General features: G+C 45.5%; 1 protein-coding gene across 1 annotated transcript; it reads right to left on the bottom strand.

Moving 5' to 3' along the window:
• Nucleotides 1-14932: 14932 nt before the first annotated feature.
• Nucleotides 14933-18255, bottom strand: LOC311259563 (uncharacterized protein). The gene is made up of 6 exons (XM_084356798.1): nt 18165-18255; nt 17019-17054; nt 16672-16722; nt 15912-16044; nt 15608-15751; nt 14933-15123 (listed from the first exon to the last, which is right to left on the bottom strand). The coding sequence occupies exons 1-5, from the start codon at nt 18193-18195 to the stop codon at nt 15619-15621; spliced, it is 384 nt and encodes a 127-aa protein (XP_084212924.1). The 5' UTR covers nt 18196-18255; the 3' UTR covers nt 14933-15123; nt 15608-15618.
• Nucleotides 18256-19495: the final 1240 nt, after the last annotated feature.

Genomic DNA, 19495 nt, shown 5'->3' with positions numbered 1-19495 from the left:
TGAAAGTAAACTGAATATCTTTGGGTCGAGGTCAAAACACGGCACCGATCGACCGGACAGCTCATCATTTAACAGCCCGGTCACCAGGATGTAGTGTCAGAGGTCAAACACAGCAAACCACAGATACAACAGGTGCAGGTCTGCAGCAAACACCACGTGTCACATCAACATTATATTGAATTCATTTGAAAAGATGTTATTTACTTTCACGAGCTGATGCAGACGGGCTGCAGGCCGACACGTCGCCACTCTGAAGATTTCAGATCAGGTTGGGACCTCTTCTCTCCTGCAGACTGTGATCACAGCAGACGAGCTTTACATCATCTCCAGCTGCTTCAGATGTTTAGATGAACGCTGCGACTCTGTTTTACTGTGAAGCTCCAGAAATGTTCTGTGGACGACGAGACTTCACCTGACTTTATATCATCAGGAGGAGACGATGGCTGAGCCTGACTTTATATCATCAGGAGGAGACGATGGCTGAGCCTGACTTTATATCATCAGGAGGAGACGATGGCTGAGCCTGACTTTATATCATCAGGAGATGATGGCTGAGCCTGACTTTATATCATCAGGAGGAGACGATGGCTGAGCCTGACTTTATATCATCAGGAGGAGACGATGGCTGAGCCTGACTTTATATCATCAGGAGGAGACGATGACTGGGTTTGTGTTTTTGGGTGAACTGCTCCTTTAAGGTTAAACGCACTGCGATGACTAATGATCTGACTTGCAGTTTTCAGGAGTTCGTCACACACCACAGCAGACTTTGGCCGAGCTGAACATCAGAGCGTCTGCATCAGCGGAGAGGCAGGAAGTGCTCCTCTCATAAACAGTGAAGCGTGCAGAAACCCGGCGCTGCAGGCTCTCGCTCTGTTTTGGGGGGAAAGTGACAGAGTCAGTAGAATCTATATTAAGATCTTCTCCTCCGACAGCCGGCGTTTCCTCCCCGAGTCATCCCTCTCTCCTCTGCAGGCCGTCCTGCTGCCGTCAACACCAGGCCAGGCTCAGATATCAGGATGATCCGTCTGAAGATGTGATGCCGGCCGGTCCGTCTGCTGCTCAGACAATCTGATCACCTCCTGTTGTACATATCTTACAAATCTACACCCTTTCTGTTGTTTTTTATATATATTAAATTATTCTGAGCTCATAGTAGGTCCAGATGTTTCATCCTCAACAATAAGTTGATCTCAATTCACTGTGAAGATCTGCTGTCACCCAACAAGAGACGAGGAGGAGGTCCAGTCGCCCGACGTGAAGATGAAGCTGCCTCCACCTTGGCTTGTTCACATAACTCTTCCCTCTTCTTCCTTTTTCCTTCTTTATTCCCCTTCTTCTCTCTCTTCTCCCTTCTTCTTCCTCCTTCTTCTTTCGCTTTTCCTCTTCTCCTTCTATTTCTTCTCTTCCTCCTCCTCTTCCTCTTCCTTTTATTCCTCCTCCTCTTCTGGAAACAAGGCTAACTTTGCAGAAATAGCTGAAGATTTCAGAAACTAGAACTGATTTGACTGATCAGGAGATCTAATGATCTAAGTTACAGCTGAGTTAAGTGGTTGACCACTTTAAACAAATAAATTGACTGAAGCTCATAAAAGACTGACTGTAACTGAACCAGCTGCTCATATCGACTGCAAACAGCAGCTGGGTTCAAACCTGCAGACTGACAGAAAATAAGGATGAATTTTTAGCTAATGAGCTAAAAACCAGTGAAAACCTTCAGTGTGTGGTGCACGGTTCAAACTGATGTTAAACAGTCTCACTCTTCTCCTCAGCTCCTCACATCAGCTCTGTTTGTCATATTTCTCTCAGGAACCAGTCTTTGACCGGCGGGCCCAGTTGTCAGCAGCGTGTGGAGCTGCAGGGCTCGCAGGAAGCTTAATGACCGTGGCCTCTCTGCTGCTGCCGGCCGCTGTGACTGACGGCCTGTCGGCTCTTGATGAATGACGCTCTCTCCGCCTCGACAGACTGAAACCAACGCCGGGCGGGAGGAGGAGGAGGAGGAGGAGGAGGGTGATTCAGCTGCTAAACATCAGCCCTCCGTCCTCTGAGGCCCCGGCGCTGTAATGAGCCGCCGCTCGGTTCAGCGGAGGGCCACGGGGGCCGAGGCCGAGCGATGAGGGCCGAGCGTGACAACGTGATGGAGCGCGAGCGGCAGAGCTGGTGAGGAAACGAGGGAAAGCAGCACGTCACCGCCGTCAGGAGGGAGCTCATTCCTCCAGGTTCCTCTTTCTGACCTTTGTCCAGTGAAACCAGCGCTGCTCCATCTGTCTTCTCCCGCTTTATATCCACACCGACACCACCCTGGTCCGAATGTTTCTGCTCCGTGAACGTCCTGGATCTCAAGCTGCTTCCTCCTCACGCACATTTGTTAATATAAAATATAGTTCAACAATATTTCTGTATGAGAGGACACACAGACATGGTTAGCTTAGCTTACAAACTGGAAGTAGTTAGGAACAGCTAGCTAAAAAAAACTCTAAATCTTTAAAGGTCCAGTCTGTAAGATTAAAGTTACCTGATGTGTCAGATGTTATTTGTAGCAGAGGAGCTGAACAGTTTGGAAATTCAGAAAAAATACTTGCAGCTGATTGCAGCAGAACGACAGAGCATCGGGTCAGTTTTCAAAATGAAACACCCTGTTCAGACTTCTACAGCAGAACAAAGTCAGAAGTATGAACAATAAACACACTTAGCTCAACTCAACTCAACTTTATTTATAAAGCACTTTAAACAGCAACAGCTGGGACAAAGTGCTGTACATAAATGAGAAATAGAACGTAAAACATAAAAACATAAAACAATATAAAAACAATAAAAACAAGAAAACAGTAACCAAGTTAAAACGATAAAACACTAAAACAGAGCAGAATCTCATGCTGGGTTGAAAGCCAAAGAATAAAAATGGGTTTTAAGATGAGTTTTAAAAATGGACAGTGAGGGGGCTTGTCGTACGTGCAGTGGGAGGTCATTCCAAAGTTTGGGACCGGCGGTAGAGAAAGCTCTATCCCCTCTGAGCTTCCGCTTAGACCTCGGTACCTCCAGGAGCAGCTGGTCAGCTGACCTGAGGCACCGGGCAGGAGCGTAGGGATGGAGCAGCTCAGAGAGGTAAGGTGGGGCAAGACCATTTAAAGATTTAAAAACAAATAAAAGAATCTTAAAATGAACTCTAAAATGCACAGGCAGCCAGTGGAGGGAAGCCAGAATGGGAGTAATGTGCTCCCTCTTACGTACTCCGGTTAAGAGGCGAGCTGCAGGATTTAACCGCAGTCGAAGCACAAAAATCAAGAACAATCTAATGAAATGAACAAAATCAGAGCAGGTGAGCAGCATCGGGCCGGCATGACGCTCCCAGTGCAGCAGCAGCAGAGGAAATCAGAACTGAAACGCACCTCTGCCGGGCCACGCAGCCCGGAGCGGAGGTCTCTGAACGGGTGTAATGGTACCAAACCTGGCAACCGCACTGTAACAACAGGTCTCCAGAAAGCTGCACAGCATCACAGCAACAACTGTGGATTGTGAGGAAAATCAAAACACAGAACAAATCACATACGATCACCGATTAACTAAAGCCTGTCTTAATTAGTCCCTTCACAGATTCATGTAGTTTCACATGCTGACCGTATATTTAGTATTATATATATAGTATTATGTATATTGAAGTATTCCTGTAAGCACTGAGTTATTCCCGCTCCTCATGCAGATGTGAACCCTGCAGGCCCTCGGCCATCAGCCGCAGAGCTCCACCGTCCTCGCATGAAATATTCTCATCCTTGAGCGCTGCTGAGCTGTAAAACATCTCTGTCGGCGGCGTGCAGAGCCACCGCTCAGACGTCTGGACATCAATTCTTCACCGTCCGTCCTTGATCGGTTCAGACGTCACAACTCTGTGACCTCTGAGGAAGAAGCCGATCCCTGAGATCTCAAACAATGTGGAGTCAGGTCACCGCTCTGCCAACAAACAATGGACGTGATTGATAAACGACGTGAATCATTGATGAGGTAACGGACGAACGTGTCCCGTAACATGTCAGCTGGTTAACACACGTCTGTTCTCTGTCGGAGGTCGCTGTAGTACTTAGCAGTGTCTGAACCAGGTCGAGCGTCATGCAACAATTGATTATGTAAAAGAGAAGTTGTAACAAGTAGAGCCTGTAGTGAAATAAACTAATATACAGTCCAAGAAGGTAAAAGGATGCGTTCACAGTCCAACAACTGTTCCTCAGGGTTTAGATCCAGGACCTCCCGGATATTTGATTGGATCCTGCACCTCCTTTTATCACTATCAAATAAATATTGTATCACATTTAATGTTATTTATCCTAATCTTCATTTATTTCCCACTCAAGGTTCTCAAAACTTGCTTGTTAGCCTCTTTTAAAGACATTTTTAAATCTGATTTTAAAAAAAGAGATAGAGGGAGCGGTCGTGTCGAGCAGCGGAAGAAGGAGGAGACTTTATTACAGATAATTCAACACATTTGAAGATGATGATGTTTAATTGACATTAAAAATAAAACAATACTAGACTGTTGATGTGGATCCACATATGTGGAGATATATTGAGTCCATCACTAAAACAACCTCTTTTTGTTTAACTCACTGAATCTCCTGTTAATGTAAAACATATTGATCAGCGGAGCGGGAACCAGTAAATGTTTCAGACCCGTCTCTCGGCGCTGCTCGCCCACCCAGCAGCTGATCGGTCCGTGACACTGTGCTGTTTGTCTTGGCCGTCCTCAGCGCTCAGCTCCTCCGACCGGTTAGAAAAACACAGCCCCTCACACCGACACTCACTCGCTCAGGTCTGGTAGAGTTACCCGCCCTGTCACGTTACAGATGACGGCCGTGGGTTCGTCTGATAACACCTAATCACTGCAGTCCAACAGTAAACTCCCTCATCTCCCTGCTGTCTGCTGGTTTTTCTGCTGAACTACAAACACTGAGGTTTTATCACCTTCCTGGGACGCTGCCATCGTTAAACTCTCGACAGGTCAAGACTAACAGCAGCTTCACTCCTTCCCTCGCCCGCTACGTTCCCGCTCTGTCTGTGCAGCTGCGGTGGGTTTTGATAGCCCACCACGTCCCAGGACAACCTCACACATTCACATTAAATGCCCGAACAATCAAACACTTGTTCGTCGATAACTCCCGACAGACCAGCGAAGGATTAATGCTCCTGTTTCCTCTCCGCTGTGCGTGGAGTGTTTTGCAGTGCTGCTGTTACAGAGGGGTGGGTGGGCATTAAGAGGTTTTATTTAAAAGCACCTCGTTCGCCCGCGGACAATAAGAGCGATCGCACAATTATGTTTTTGAGTTTAGTGGAAATTGGTTGTTGTGAGTTTTCCTGTAAATGTGTTTGATGTCCTCAATCCACGGCTGTTAAAACAGGGACTTCAATTACACGTCGTAAAGGGATTAAAGCGCTCGCTGCGCCGCACAATGACACAACATGAAGATGTGATTTTATGGTTTATGTTCTGCAAATACAGTGTGTGTGACTGAGGGGCCGTTATATTGGGACAACATCAGCAACATACGAGGGCTTTAAGAGAAATTGTCACTTTTCATCAGTTTTCTTATATTTCAGTTCAGAGTCATGTGGAGAGGAACTGCTTCCTCCTCAGATACGTTACTGAAGTTGTGTTTCAGTCATGACGGAGAGACGCTGCACATTTTCCTTGAAGACTCACAACTACAAGTCTGCTGGACTGTTGTGCTCCTCAGTGAGAGAGAGAAAGAGGAAGGAAGGACCATCGAGACACTAGCTGCGTCTACATGTTCCTCCAATAATCAGAACAATGTCTCATGTAAACAGATCGATATGATCCGACCCAGTCTGAACACATTTTCAATCTGAACTGTGACTCTGATCGTTTCTCTCTGCTCGCCTCACGTGGTGCTGACTGTTCCTCCTCTCCTCCTCCTCCTCCTCTTCTTCTTCCTGTTACCTCCTCCTCCTCCTCCTCTTCTTCTTCCTGTTACCTCCTCCACCTCCTCCTCCTCCTCCTCCTCCTCCTCTCCTCCTCCTCCTCCTCCTGTCCACAGGTTGTTATAAAGTCGTATTTGTGTCATCAGGTCAGTGAACGATGTTCCTCCTCAGAAACACTCACATGACAATAATTGATTTCAGACGTCGTCATGCGATCGAATATTTACGAGTCTCCCTCTCCTCCTCCCTCAGTTCTTCATCCTCTCCTCCTCCTCGTCTCCTCCCTCAGTTCTTCATCCTCTCCTCCTCGTCTCCTCCCTCAGTTCTTCATCCTCTCCTCCTCGTCTCCTCCCTCTGTTCTTCATCCTCTCCTCCTCCTCGCCTCCTCCCTCTGTTCTTCATCCTCTCCTCCTCCTCGCCTCCTCCCTCTGTTCTTCATCCACTCCTCCTCCTCTTCTCATTTTCTTTGCTTCCCTCCTATCTTCTTGTTTCCTCTTTCTTCTCATCCTCCCTCACTTTCTTCCCTTATTTACTCTTTCCTCCTCCTCCTCCCCTCCTCCTCTCCTCCTCCTCCTCCTCCTCTCCTCCTCTCCTCCTCTCTTCCTCCTCCTCTCCTCCTCCTCTCCTCCTCCTCCTCCTCTCCTCCTCTCTTCCTCCTCCTCTCCTCCTCCTCTCCTCCTCTCCTCCTCTCCTCCTCTCCTCTCCTCCTCTCCTCCTCCTCTCCTCCTCCTCCTCCTCTCCTCCTCTCTTCCTCCTCCTCTCCTCCTCCTCTCCTCCTCCTCCTCCTCCTCCTCCTTGTGATGATCCCATCTGATCAACGCTCTCTGAACAGACAGGAAGTGAAGTGTTTAATCCAGACGCTTCTTGTTCAGTAATTTACACACATTCGTCCATAAATATGAGATCCCGCCGTAGCTTACAGCAGCTTACGCCAGCGAACGCACCACATGTCCTAATATGCTGTAATACGTAGAACCAGATGCGCCTTGTTGAACGCAGCTTTGAAGATGATGCAACACGATGGACGAACGAGACGCCTCTCAAACGGCTCAATTCAATGATTTAGAAAAAGAAAAGGAAAAACGCTCGGCAGCAGAAACTGAGCGGAGAGCAGAGTTTAACACGAGGGAAGAGTTCATCAGAGGAACTTTATTTTCCAAGGACATCAGTGGTTTCAGAGCTGGTCTCAGTCCAGACGCTGCAGAGAGGCGACAAGAAGAAATCACCTGTTTCATGATGGAGCAGTTCACCCAAAAATCACCTCCATGCTGACGGAGAGTCGGGTGAAGTTTCACAGTCCGCAAAACATTTCTGGAGCTGGAGACGCAAAAAACAACCAAAAATAAATAAATGAAACGTCTCCACAAAGCTCGTCTGCAGAAATCCAAGTTTCCAGCCTCGAGATCCCAAAACTGATTTGAGGAGACATTCACACCGTCGCCGTGCGGTCTAAACACATGCTAACACTGTTAGCTTAGCAGCTACAGTAAAGATTTCACATTATGTAAATAAATCAGTTTAGGATCTCGGGGCTCCTGGAAACTTGTTCCTTTAAAGCTGCATGAGCCAATATTTTTATGAGACAATGAAACAACCGCTGCAGCTCTACAATGCTTTTGAGCCTCTTTTAGCTCCTTAGAGACGTTTGAGGTTGACATTTGTACCAAACGTGGCACATCACGTTCACGTTACACATCCGGTGGACACATGGGGATGTTTCCAGACGTCTCTTTCACGTCGTTGGGCCGTCTCCACCCGTGTTGTGGCGTTTTTCTAACCCTGACCATTGGCAACGTGAAGACACGTCCAGTTTTATCTTATCTGTGGTTCTGCAGAAACGTTCTTAGCGAACATGTATCCTGGTGATTGGGTCGGATATTTTGCTTTTACTCCAGTCAGCTCGCCGGGTCATCGGTGTTTCTTCAGTAGGTTCTGGTTCTGTGTTAACAAAATGAAACCAGGCTCAGCCTCCAGCGGTCCTCGACTGCTGCTGCTCTGCTTCATCAGCTTGATTCTTCTGAGTATTCACGCTTGATTTACCTTAAAATCCTTGTTTCCATCCAGCCTTTCTCATAAATCTAACACTTGTACTCGCTAAATTAAGCGCTGCACTCTACTTTGCACAGATTGTTTCGTCTGCTGGGTTTTTTTTTTCCTCTTTTACACGAAAACCAACAAATCCACTCGGACGTTTTTGACGCGGATTATAGCGACTTTACTGCTTCACCGCCATCATACAAGCATAATCGCATTAAAAATCACCCCTCTCTGGTGTTGTTGCCATAATGTGCATGAGTTAAAATGTGCCCTATTGTTCGGAGGCAGCCAGGTGGAAGAGCAGAGGCGTTTTTTCTTCCACATTATGAAGACGCTGTAGGTGTCGGCCACCGGCCCGGCTGACGTGATGGGAGAGACAGGCGGGACACCAGCTCTGGGCCTCGTTACTCGAGCTCCATTAAGCTTCACGCTTAAATTATACCCCAATACCTGTTGTCACGGTGACGCACTGGACTGCGAACGTTTATCCAGGCCACGAGGGCTAAAAAACCGCCCACACATGGCCGCCGGCACCGAGAACACACACACACACACACACACACACAGGCTGCTCTGGATGCATACACAAACATAAATACATACATTAACACATTATCTGCATGTGCACAGATGTAGTTCAGCCGTGAGCCTGCGTCTGTGCCTGACATTTTTAAAAAGGTTTACGAGGAGCAGCACTTTTTATTCCACGAGTCGCTCCACCTTCGTGTTCGTGACACGAGACGCACACACACACAATCATCTCACAACCGAGGCTGTCAGCGTTCAGAGGAGAATTAGCTGTGAGTGAGTAAATGATGACTAACAGTCAGTAAAACACCCGGATTAAACCAGACGAGTCCTGTCACCGTCCCCGGGAGGCAGCGGTGCTCACAAATATAAAACTAGCTGGTTTCACAGAGTGACGGCAGAGAACAGCTGTGAAATCAGCCGATAACAGGAAATCACTAACTCGGAAATATGACAGTGTGACTGTGCTGAACACAACAGCTAATCTACCTCTGCAAGTGGTGGAGCTGTGTTATCTATTTCTACCTTTTTATTACATATCAGTGTTTTAAACAGGGGCTGAAAATAAGGAGGATAATGGAGACACTCAGCAGAAAACAAGCAGAACTCAAACAAACACACGACAGAAACATAAAATTTGGTTTCATGGCGACTGAGGGATCCCCGGTGTGTGGTGCGCAGGGACAAACCTGCCGGTGCGTCAGAAGGATCATAGTTTCTGTCAGGTCTGTGTTGTTAAAACGTTTGTGAACGCTTATTCTGTCCTGACGCGTTCGACCCGACCACCACCCAGCCCGACCTCCTCCCCGTGCAGACGTGTCGCTCTTTGTACTTCGCTTGACTTCCTGCTTTGCTGCCGTAATAATTACAACAGCCACTAGAGGCCGCCGCCCAACAAGAAAGGAGGTTGGGCGCCAAATTTTGAGTTATGTGTACTTTACATGAGTATTTCCATTTTCTGTTACTTTACTAAATATTGTATATTTATTTGATAACTTACTAGTTCCTCTGCAGATTACATGCTGCAGCAGAGTCATTTTAAATTAATGTTTTATTAGAAATAAAATAAAAGCGACGATAGACAGAAAAATGCTGAACATTGGATGTGACAATCGGCCGCGACGTTAATGAGTCGTCTCCTAATTCAGTTTATAAATACATGTAAATAAATGTATAATTTACTTTTAATACTTTAGTACATTTAATATCAGATGCTTTTACTCGAGTACTATTCATATGGGTGACTTTCACTTTTACCGATGTAACATTTTAACATGATATCTGTACTTTTACTTTAGTTTGACCATTTACATCGTTACACACACTTCGTCCAGCGACCCGATGGTTCTGTGTGGTATCAACACATCACCGGTTTTAGTAACTGTAACTAAAAACACGTCATGTGACTCAGGTTAAGACTTGTGTTTGGGTTAAAAGTTAGAATCAGAACCGGGTTACAGGGTGAGGGAGTGTTTTATGTCAGAGAGGCTCCTGACAAACGTAGGAGTGTGTGTGTGTGTGTGTGTGTGTGTGTGTGTGTGTGTGTGTGTGTGTGTGTGCCGACACTCAGCCAGTCTGTTTTATCGGCGCTCAGTCTTTCATCTCTGCAGCAGGCCTGAACGCAGCAGACAAGACCGGGTGACGCCGACACCCAGGGGTCCCTGAACACATCAGCACCCGTCCCCCACACTTCAGCCCAAAAACCCTGAAATCCCCCGATGCCAGCACGTCTGTCACACACACACACACACACACACACACACACACACACACACACACACACTGTCGTACAGTACAGTCGGAGCCCTGACAGACGACTTCAGCAGATCATCTCCTCCCAAAAGAAACTGTTTCAATTCTTTTTGTCTTTTCACCAAACGTCTCTCTGTCATGAGAAACTTACTTTTCAAGAATAAGAATATATATTTATTCATATTTTCATGGATTTTAATACAATAATATACGATACAGTATAATGTTTGAGGAGGTCTTCAGTCCCTCCTCCACGTCTTTTGCTTTGACTCTGGTGAAACAAACGGCAGCAGGGTCTGAAGAAGATGACGTAACTCAAGTACGTCTCTCGTGTTAACATACTGACATCAAAACCTCAAAACGAATCCCTCTCGACTCGGCTCACAAACAGGTCGCTGATCGCGGTGACTGCTGAACTTGACGGGCTCTTCAAGAAGTGACCCTGGAGGTGAACACAGCGTCAGACCTCAGACGTGAAGCCGCCGAGCAGGCTGCTGGATTTCATGCGTTGGCAGTGAGATCGGGCCGTCGGTTCAAAGCAGCAGCGACACTGATGTTCAAAATAAAAAAGGAGCTGGTTGTTTCCTGAATGACATCAGTCTCATTTGTTCGGCTCTGCAGACTGTCTGAACCTCATCTCCCTGAACAACAGCTGGATTTAGCTTCATGTCAGTTGTTGTTGGGCAAGTTAGCTCCAAAATGTATCACACACTACCAGTTACTATCATTTGAGAGTTATACATTCTGTGCTACGGTGGCCGACAAGTCAGAAAACTCAACAGGAAGTCAGAAAAGTAACCAAAGTAACATTTCAACATATCTCTACTTCAGTTGGACCTTTTTGACAAAAGTTAAAACATCTTCATCCTTAATGAGATTAAACGAGTTGCTGTTCTGTGTGTTGTTAACACGTTACCGTTTTTAGTAACTGTAACTATATTACCTGAAAATACTTTTATAAAGACGTTGTGTTTCTGCTAAAAGTAAAACATTACTGTGTGTTTCCCCCACACGCTGGTTTTCTTCCCTCTCGGAGGTCGGGGTTTGACAATAATCAGTAATCTGACTCCTTTGTGACGACATGAGATGATGTCACAGACAGTCCTGGTGATGAACTCCCAGTTCAGACTCGTCTTCCCTTTAACCGACGGAAAGCTCTTTGGAGGAGGATCGTTTGGGGGCCCAGTCCAGCACACAAAGCCACCTGACTGCTCCGCGGTCGGCTCGGCATCGGGCCGACGGGGGGAAGCAGGAGCCTCCATAAACTGGGTCGCAGAGGGTAAAACTGCCTGAGGGCAGCTTGGCTGACACCCCACATCTAAATCAGCACGTTAAGCACCGGTACACGACAAAGAACTACGAGGAAAAAATTGCAAGAGAGGGGAAACTGCATGCATTATGTGTTTTAATATTCAGGGTCTGGAGAGTGGATGAGATCAGCGCGGTGGAGCCGAGCCATTTGGCTTCCCTTCAAAGCAACGGACGCATGAAGGGTGTCGACCCGCTCGGGTTCATTCAGAGCCGCTCTTCAGTTTGCAAATGAATCCTCACCTGAAGGTCGTCGTTCAGTAACACACACACACACACACACACACACACACACACACACACACACACACACACAGTCTGTTTGTTCAGCTGCGGTTAAACTAACTTATTACAGACTCATTAACAGACCAGGAGGGATTTCCCAGATTTAAACCTGCAGAAACACTAAATTAAGCTTCTTGTCAAGTCTCACTGAGAGTTTATGCATGTTTGTACGTGGCTGACAGGTAATCAGCCTCAATTCAGTGAGTGAAATGTCTGACTTACAGTTAGTAAGTTGATAAAACTAATAAAAACTTCAGGAGGCTGAGGTTTAAACAAAAAAAGGGCCCAAACACAAGACACAAAAATGAAGGTGGGTTGAAACAAAAATCAGCTTTAATGATAAGCTGAAAAAAACATAACGCAAGAACCAAAAGGCCGGCGGCAAAACACTGACAACTACATAAAGTACAAACCAAAGAACGTTTAGGAGCGAAGGACACGAGACCGAGCGGGACTGAGACAAGACAGGAGAGACGAGCTGACAGCGAGAGGCCAAGACGAGGAAAACAGACAAAGGGAGGAAATTAAAAGCAAAACATGACACATGAGGACAGAACTTCAAAATAAAACAGGAAATAACAAAACTGAAAAGTCAAACCACGACAGAAACTGAATTAAAGACGTGATCTCCAGTGATGGAGGAAGTACTCAGATCTTCAACGCAACTTCTGCTGCTAACAAACAGATGGTAAACACAGAGGATCCTCGCCATCATACAGCGGCGGCTGTTGTCATAGAGACAAGACGCACGTCCACAGCCGGACACGGACCCTGATTACACTCGGAGGCTGCGATGCACTCTGTGACATCACACGAAGCTTTGTGGAGCTCCTGCTGGGACAACATGATACACTGACTCGTGGAGTCCGTGCCGGCTGGACGGACCGAACACTCAGACACTCTGAGAGTCGTGGTTACGCTCCATCACATATTAGATATCTGATTATTTGATGAATCAGTCAATCAATTAATCAATTATTTATTATTAATAATCAAAATGAAAACAAAGGAAACAGTTCAGTGAGCGAATGAAGTTTTATTTTATCCTTTTCTCTGATGCAGCTTACAAACACACACACACACACACACACACACACACACACACACACACACACACACACACACAGACCGTCAGACACAGTATTAAAGACAAGTGAAGGTGTGTGTGTGTGTGTGTGTGTGTGTGTGTGTGTGTGTGTGTGTGTGTGTGTGGTGAAAATGAGGTCAGCAGTGTTTCCAACACACTCCTCTCTGTGTCTCTGTAACCTTTAGAGAATCCTGCCGACACTCAGATTAACTCTCAGTGAGGGTAAATCCTGGACGACAGCTCACACACACACACACACACACACACACACACACACACACACACACACTCTCGATTTCTTTCTCAATCTCTTGCAGACACACACACACACACACACACACACACACACTCTTGAGACTGCATAAAGTAATACCTCAACACACACACAAGCTCTCAATCTGTCTTTAACTCTCATGTGTACACTCTCTCACACACACACACACACACACACACACACACACACACACACACACACACTCCTGTACCATCACTTTGCAAATGTGCACACACCAGCTCTCTCTCTCTCTCACACACACACACACACACACACACACACACCCGTCCTGAACTTTTGGGATCTGTGGGTAAAAAGCTGACTTGAAGTGACGGGAGGTGTGCAGACTCGGCAGAAGTGCGGCTCTGCAGATGGTTGATGTGAACCTGCAGCAGCTGTCAGATCTCTGTCAGAAACCGTCGCCGCGCTTTTTATTCTACAAGCTCTGCCTCATCCGCCGCCTCCCCCTCCTCCTCCACCCTCCACCCTCCACCCTCCAGCCCACATCGCCCCACTGTTTGTCAAACCTCCACCGATCCTCCATGAGCGACTCTGACTCCACAGCAGCTGTTTCCACCAAGTGGATCCGGTTTGAAACTCAGAGGACTCTCTCTGTTGTTCAGAACCGATCAACTTCTCAAAAGCTACTTCTTCAAATTGATTTTATTCTCAACAAAGCCATCTGACATTTGAGTAGCAAGTCCAAACAGAGGTGACGATCCAGGTGTGCTCTGTTAGGTTAGACACACAAACCACTGGGGAAGAGTCGGGGGCGCCGCCAGGGACTTCGGGCCCCATGAAACAATATCACATTGGGGCCCATCACCGCAGCCCTGCACAGCTGCCGGTAACACATGTCCAGGACCCAGTCGACCCATTCAAACCTTTACAGAACTCTTCTTTGTCTGCATACAGTGGAATACAGTATATGATGCAAGCCTAAAACGCTCAACAATAAATTAGCTAAAGGGCGTTAAAGCCTCTGACTCGAAGGTGTTATTTTATTATCGGCTGTAACTTTAATACAGACTGAGTCACTCAATGCTTCAAACTGTCCAGCATCCAACTACGTCATGTAATCATCATTATATGGAAAATTAATTACAGTATTTCATTGAAAAAGATTTACTTTGGTTAAAGTTAATGGGTTGGGGGAGGGGTCGTGAGGAGACAGGGCCGCTGACGCACCTGTTGTTGAGGTGCAGGAGGGGCGGGGACAACTGATTTAGTGTGATTAGCTTGCTAAACGCTGACCTGCACTGATTAAATGTGTTACAAGGGAGTGAAATGTAGCTTATTTCACTGTCGACATCGAGCTAACATGTTCATTTCAACCATTCACAGACGACACCCACCTTTCTTAGAGAAAAACTGGGTACACACCGTCGTCCTTTCTTTTCTCTCGCGTCTTTTTCTTTTGTGGAAACCAGATTTTCTTTTAGCGAGCTCGACCGCGGTGCTCCTATCTGCTAGCAAGCAGCGCTGAGCTCAGGCAGGACCAGTTCATGCAGATACACAAACAAGTCAAGACAGAGAGCGTTATAAAATATTACATTAATTATGATGGGGTAATAATTTAATATTACAATCGTCCTAAGGACTGCTCAAAGTTAATTGACACCCTCCAGCCAATCAGAATCGAGTATTCACTCAGACGTTTGTAAAAAATAAAAGCACACCTGAAGACTGAAGCTGCAGATTGACAGATAAAAGAAAACACAAAGTAAATGCTGTCGGAGGAAAACTTTGATTTTATTCATTTCAGATCCGTCAGTTCGAACATGTTTTAATCGTTTCAATACGCGCCTTCAAACTGAGCACGAGGATCTGATCCGACCTCTGATCAGTCTGACGTGTCTTCAAACCTTCTGTCCACAGCCGTGAACAATAAAGTTTTAGACGGCCTCAGCTGACTCGTCTCCACCTGCAGAGAAACACGACGACATGAATACGACATGAAACAAAAACACATCCATGATTCGTGCTGTGACGTTGACAAAAATGATTCAAGCAGCCAAAGTTGAAAAATGACTTGAAAATCTTTTATCGATCTTTAAAAATTGGACGTTATTGATCGGACCCCTCAAAGACAAAGTTCATTTACTTTAAAGTTAAAGAGCTGCTGACGATTATTATCAGCTGTGTTCAACAACGATGAGGCCTGTTTGTTATGTGAAGATGTTTCAAAGGTTTTTTAAAAAATGTGCTGCGTGAAATGAAAGTTTTGGTCTTTGCCACCAGGGGGCGCTATTCTATGTTTAATTTGTAGGAAGGAAACACAATTTATACTGTTTTACTTTGTTTATATGTGGCGGACCCTGCCACCTCTCTAGCTTCACAGAACGGATCAGCGGTACGGATCGGATACTAAGAGTAAAGTGTGTGTGTGTGTGTGTGTGTGCACGTACAGTCGGGTCCATTAGACACAGCCGTAGATCACGTCCAGCTTCAGAAATATCAGAGTTTGCAGATTTATCTTCTTGTTTTTACAAGCAAACATTTGGATCAGCTCCTGCCTGAGGGTGAACTCACAGGACTTCTCATTGTGACAGCTGGAACAGACAGAGAGGAGATGTGATCAGAACCAGAGGTGGACCGCTCATCTGACTGTCTGCCGTAGTTCTGGTGTCACTCTCTTTATTCTTCCTGTTATTGTTGCCCTCATGTGGACAGAAATAATTTAAAGCACAAAGATGAGGATGTTTTTCTTACTGCTCCCTCATGGCCTCCTCATATTTGGCTTTGATGCAGGGGCGTTGGAAGCCGCTCGGGACGGTTCTTCCCTTCGAACACGTGGTCCCGACATCGAACCCTATATGTAACACGTTTATCTTCTTGTCACCAGCTGGAGGAGAGAGGAGTGTGAAGAGTCACAGGATAAAGACGTCATTTCATTTCGTCACAAGTTGTATTACTTTGTTGCTTTATTTGAGCGCCACCTGCTGGTACCAAACCGCCTCACAGAAACTGAGGCTGAGTGTCATGGCTGTTCGTCAGATAATCTAAATCAAACTTTAAAGAGCCACAGCTGCAGCACGGGCTCGTAATGAACGCAGGCAGAAGAAGTTCAATGTCCGTTCTTTTGGTTTTCCTGATTTATTTTCCAAAAACAAGCAAGAAAAATAAAGAACAGAGAAAATCTGCAGCCTCTCCTGCTTTGGTGACAAACACAGGCCCACCCAGGTGCATCATGGTCCTACACCTGTCCTTCTGCCTACATAACCTCGGCTGCCTACAGCGTTACCCTAATCCCTGAATACAACAAAAAAAATACTAACAAGACAAACGTGAACGTGCTAAAGAAGGAAATAAATCTACTGAAAAAATAACTAGCAAAATAAAATGCTGTCAAACTCTAATCTAAACAAAGCAAACATCCAGAATAATCATCAAAAAATACGACTTGATACCAAAACTAACAATAAACAAGAGAAACTGTCATTTGGTTTCATTATATTACAGGACTTCTTACCACAGGACATCTTAACTTCGTCATTGACACAGGCTGTGATGGACCCTCCCTCTGTGAAAACACACACAGGTCAGACTGCAAGCTGTGACATCATCATCATCATCATCATCTCATATATGCATGTATATATCATATAGCATGCTAACTCGCTCGGCCCTCGCCACACTGAACCTCATGTAGATACATTTATTAGAACAGAACATTAATTAAACTGAAGACAACATCGACAGCAGCAGTGGGTTTTTATTCACAGTCATAAATGAATCATTAAAATAAACGTGCTGTAAAACCAGCGAGACAGTAAATAATGTAGACGAGCTGCAGCGGAGAGCAGAAGAAAAACTCACCAGCGGCTCCGGCGAAGCACCAAACTGCAGCCAGCACTGCAACACAACACCAGCTCGTCTGAGTCACGTCAAGCTTCATCACCTTCATCACCTTCACCACCTTCATCACCTTCATCACCTTCACCACCTTCACCACCTTCATCACCTTCATCACCTTCATCACCTTCACCACCTTTATCACCTTCATCACCTTCACCACCTTCACCACCTTTATCACCTTCATCACCTTCACACTGTCGACTGTTGCGACTCACCGACCGACAATCAAATGACATCTGACGCTCAGTACTTCACATGACAACAATTGTGAGGTACTTGTACTTGACTAGAGTATTTTTTTTGCTACTTTAAAACTTCCACTCCGCTACATTTAAATCTGAAACTTAACTGGTTCATTTTATCAGTCATTAAAGCATTAAAGGAGCAGTCTGTAGTTTTGTTGAAGAAATGTTAATGAGCAGAGAAAGATCCTCATTGGCTGAAACAAACTGACCTTAAAGAACAACACAATTTATACTGCTTTACTTTGTTTATATGTGGCGGACCCTGCCACCTCTCTAGCTCCAAACAGTGTTCTGGGACCGTATTTTCCTCTGAGAGCAGCTTGTTTATTCACTGATGGAGAAAGTTGCCTCATTAATATTGTAAATATTAAAATTCTGAGTATTCATTTCTTCTCTAAAACTACACATTGCTCCTTTTAAAAAAATTTTTTTTTTAAATTTACTTTTACTTGTATTTTTGTTACTTAAAACATTTTTCACGAACAAAAAAGACTTTTGATTCTGAAGTAAGTTCCACATATTTTAAGACTTTTACTCGAGTACTATTAGTACACAGCTTTTACTTTTAGCAAAGTAATATTTTAACACTTTTGGGTTAGAAACGAGTGTCAGAGACTCTGATAAACCTCTGACGCTCTGAGTGTCTGATCGATCGTGAGGATAAAAGCGAACATCGTCAGCATATCAAACACAGTTTTGTTTCTAAATTTGTCGTCACATCTTTCTTTCCAGCTGTTTGTCCACAACTCCTGTTCACGTGTTGCATGAAACATCTACGTTGTGACATTAATGACCGACCGGACTGCAACTCCTTTTTACAGGAGACACACAGAAGTTGGACTGAAGCAGAGACGATACTCACAGCCGAGGACGATGACTCTCAGTTGGACCATGTTTGCTTCTTCTTCTTCTTCTTCTTCTTCTGTCTGGTACTGAGAGCATATCTGGGTCCAGGTATTTATGCATCTCCCTTCACATGCAGACATGGAGACGCCTGTCCCGCCGCCGGCGAAGACAAACAGACCTCGTGATGTGACAAACATGCAAATCACCTCCAGGGGACAAACTGTTGACCGAGGGAGGATCTCACTGACAACATGTGTTTGCTTTGAAGGTTTGCTCACTCATTTTATACGACGGGTCATAAAAGGTCTAAAAGGAGATTTTAATCTTTTGATCATTATTTTTGTCCTTCATTCAGACCAGGTGAGTCATTCAGAGCAGAAGTACCAGGTGTGGCTGATGGGGATGGACCGATGGGGCTTTTTCTGGGTCGATACCGATTATTAGAAATGAAGGAGACCGAAAAACGATATACTTTATACTTCCTCTCCACTACATTCATTGATTCATAATATTAACTGTGGCGTGTAACCAATCAGACGGTGTCGTGGGCGGGACGTTGAGAGACAAAGTTGCACATTTTAATTTATTTTATCTGCGATCTGGCAGAATAATCACGATACTGTTAATCAGAAAATACTGATAATCATTCCTCTAGTGGGCGATATTCACATTTTATATCACGATAGACGATTGTCTAACGGCAAAGACGACATGAAGTCTCATTCAAATCCCTCAGCTGGCCGTGTTCTCCCTCTGTAAACCTGAAATATTCCTGACGAGCCGCCGTTCTTCTCAGTAGCCGAGTCCTCCATGTCGGTGTGTTAAAGCGCTGCGTGCACGCTGCTACGTCAGGCCGCTCTTATTTCAAAACTCACGTCCAACATCTGATCGTTCTGTCTCGTAAGCAATCGCACAAAGAAGCCACCTTGAGCGACAGAGCACGCATGGAAACCTACGTTTCAAACATCACATCTGCTACTTAACAAAAAAGCACAAATTCTCAGTGAGCTTCTTATTCAGATCCAAATCGTGCTTTTCTGTTGTTGCCCGTAAGCGTCTAGTCACCACAGCTCGACTTTGGCGATGCCCTCTATAGGTTTGCCTGCCCGTCCACCCTATCCAAACTGGATCCCATGTATCATGCTGCCTTGAGGTACATAACAGGCTCAGCTTTCATCCCTCTTTCTGGTTTTAAACAATTTCTCTCTGAACTATTAATCACCAGTTGCAGCTGTGACTCTGAGCTTTCAGCTTGCATTGCACTGTCGGGGTCTCTTTTCTTTTATTGTGTAAATTATCACTGTCTCTTTGCTACCTTGCTCTTGCTATGTATTTTCTTCTCGCTTG

The sequence above is a fragment of the Pagrus pagrus genome, assembly GCF_965226575.1.
Source record: "Pagrus pagrus genome assembly, chromosome: 7".
NCBI lineage: Eukaryota > Metazoa > Chordata > Actinopteri > Spariformes > Sparidae > Pagrus > Pagrus pagrus.
The sequence above is the reverse complement of the archived record's forward strand: the minus strand, read 5'-3'. Positions and strand labels throughout refer to the sequence as shown.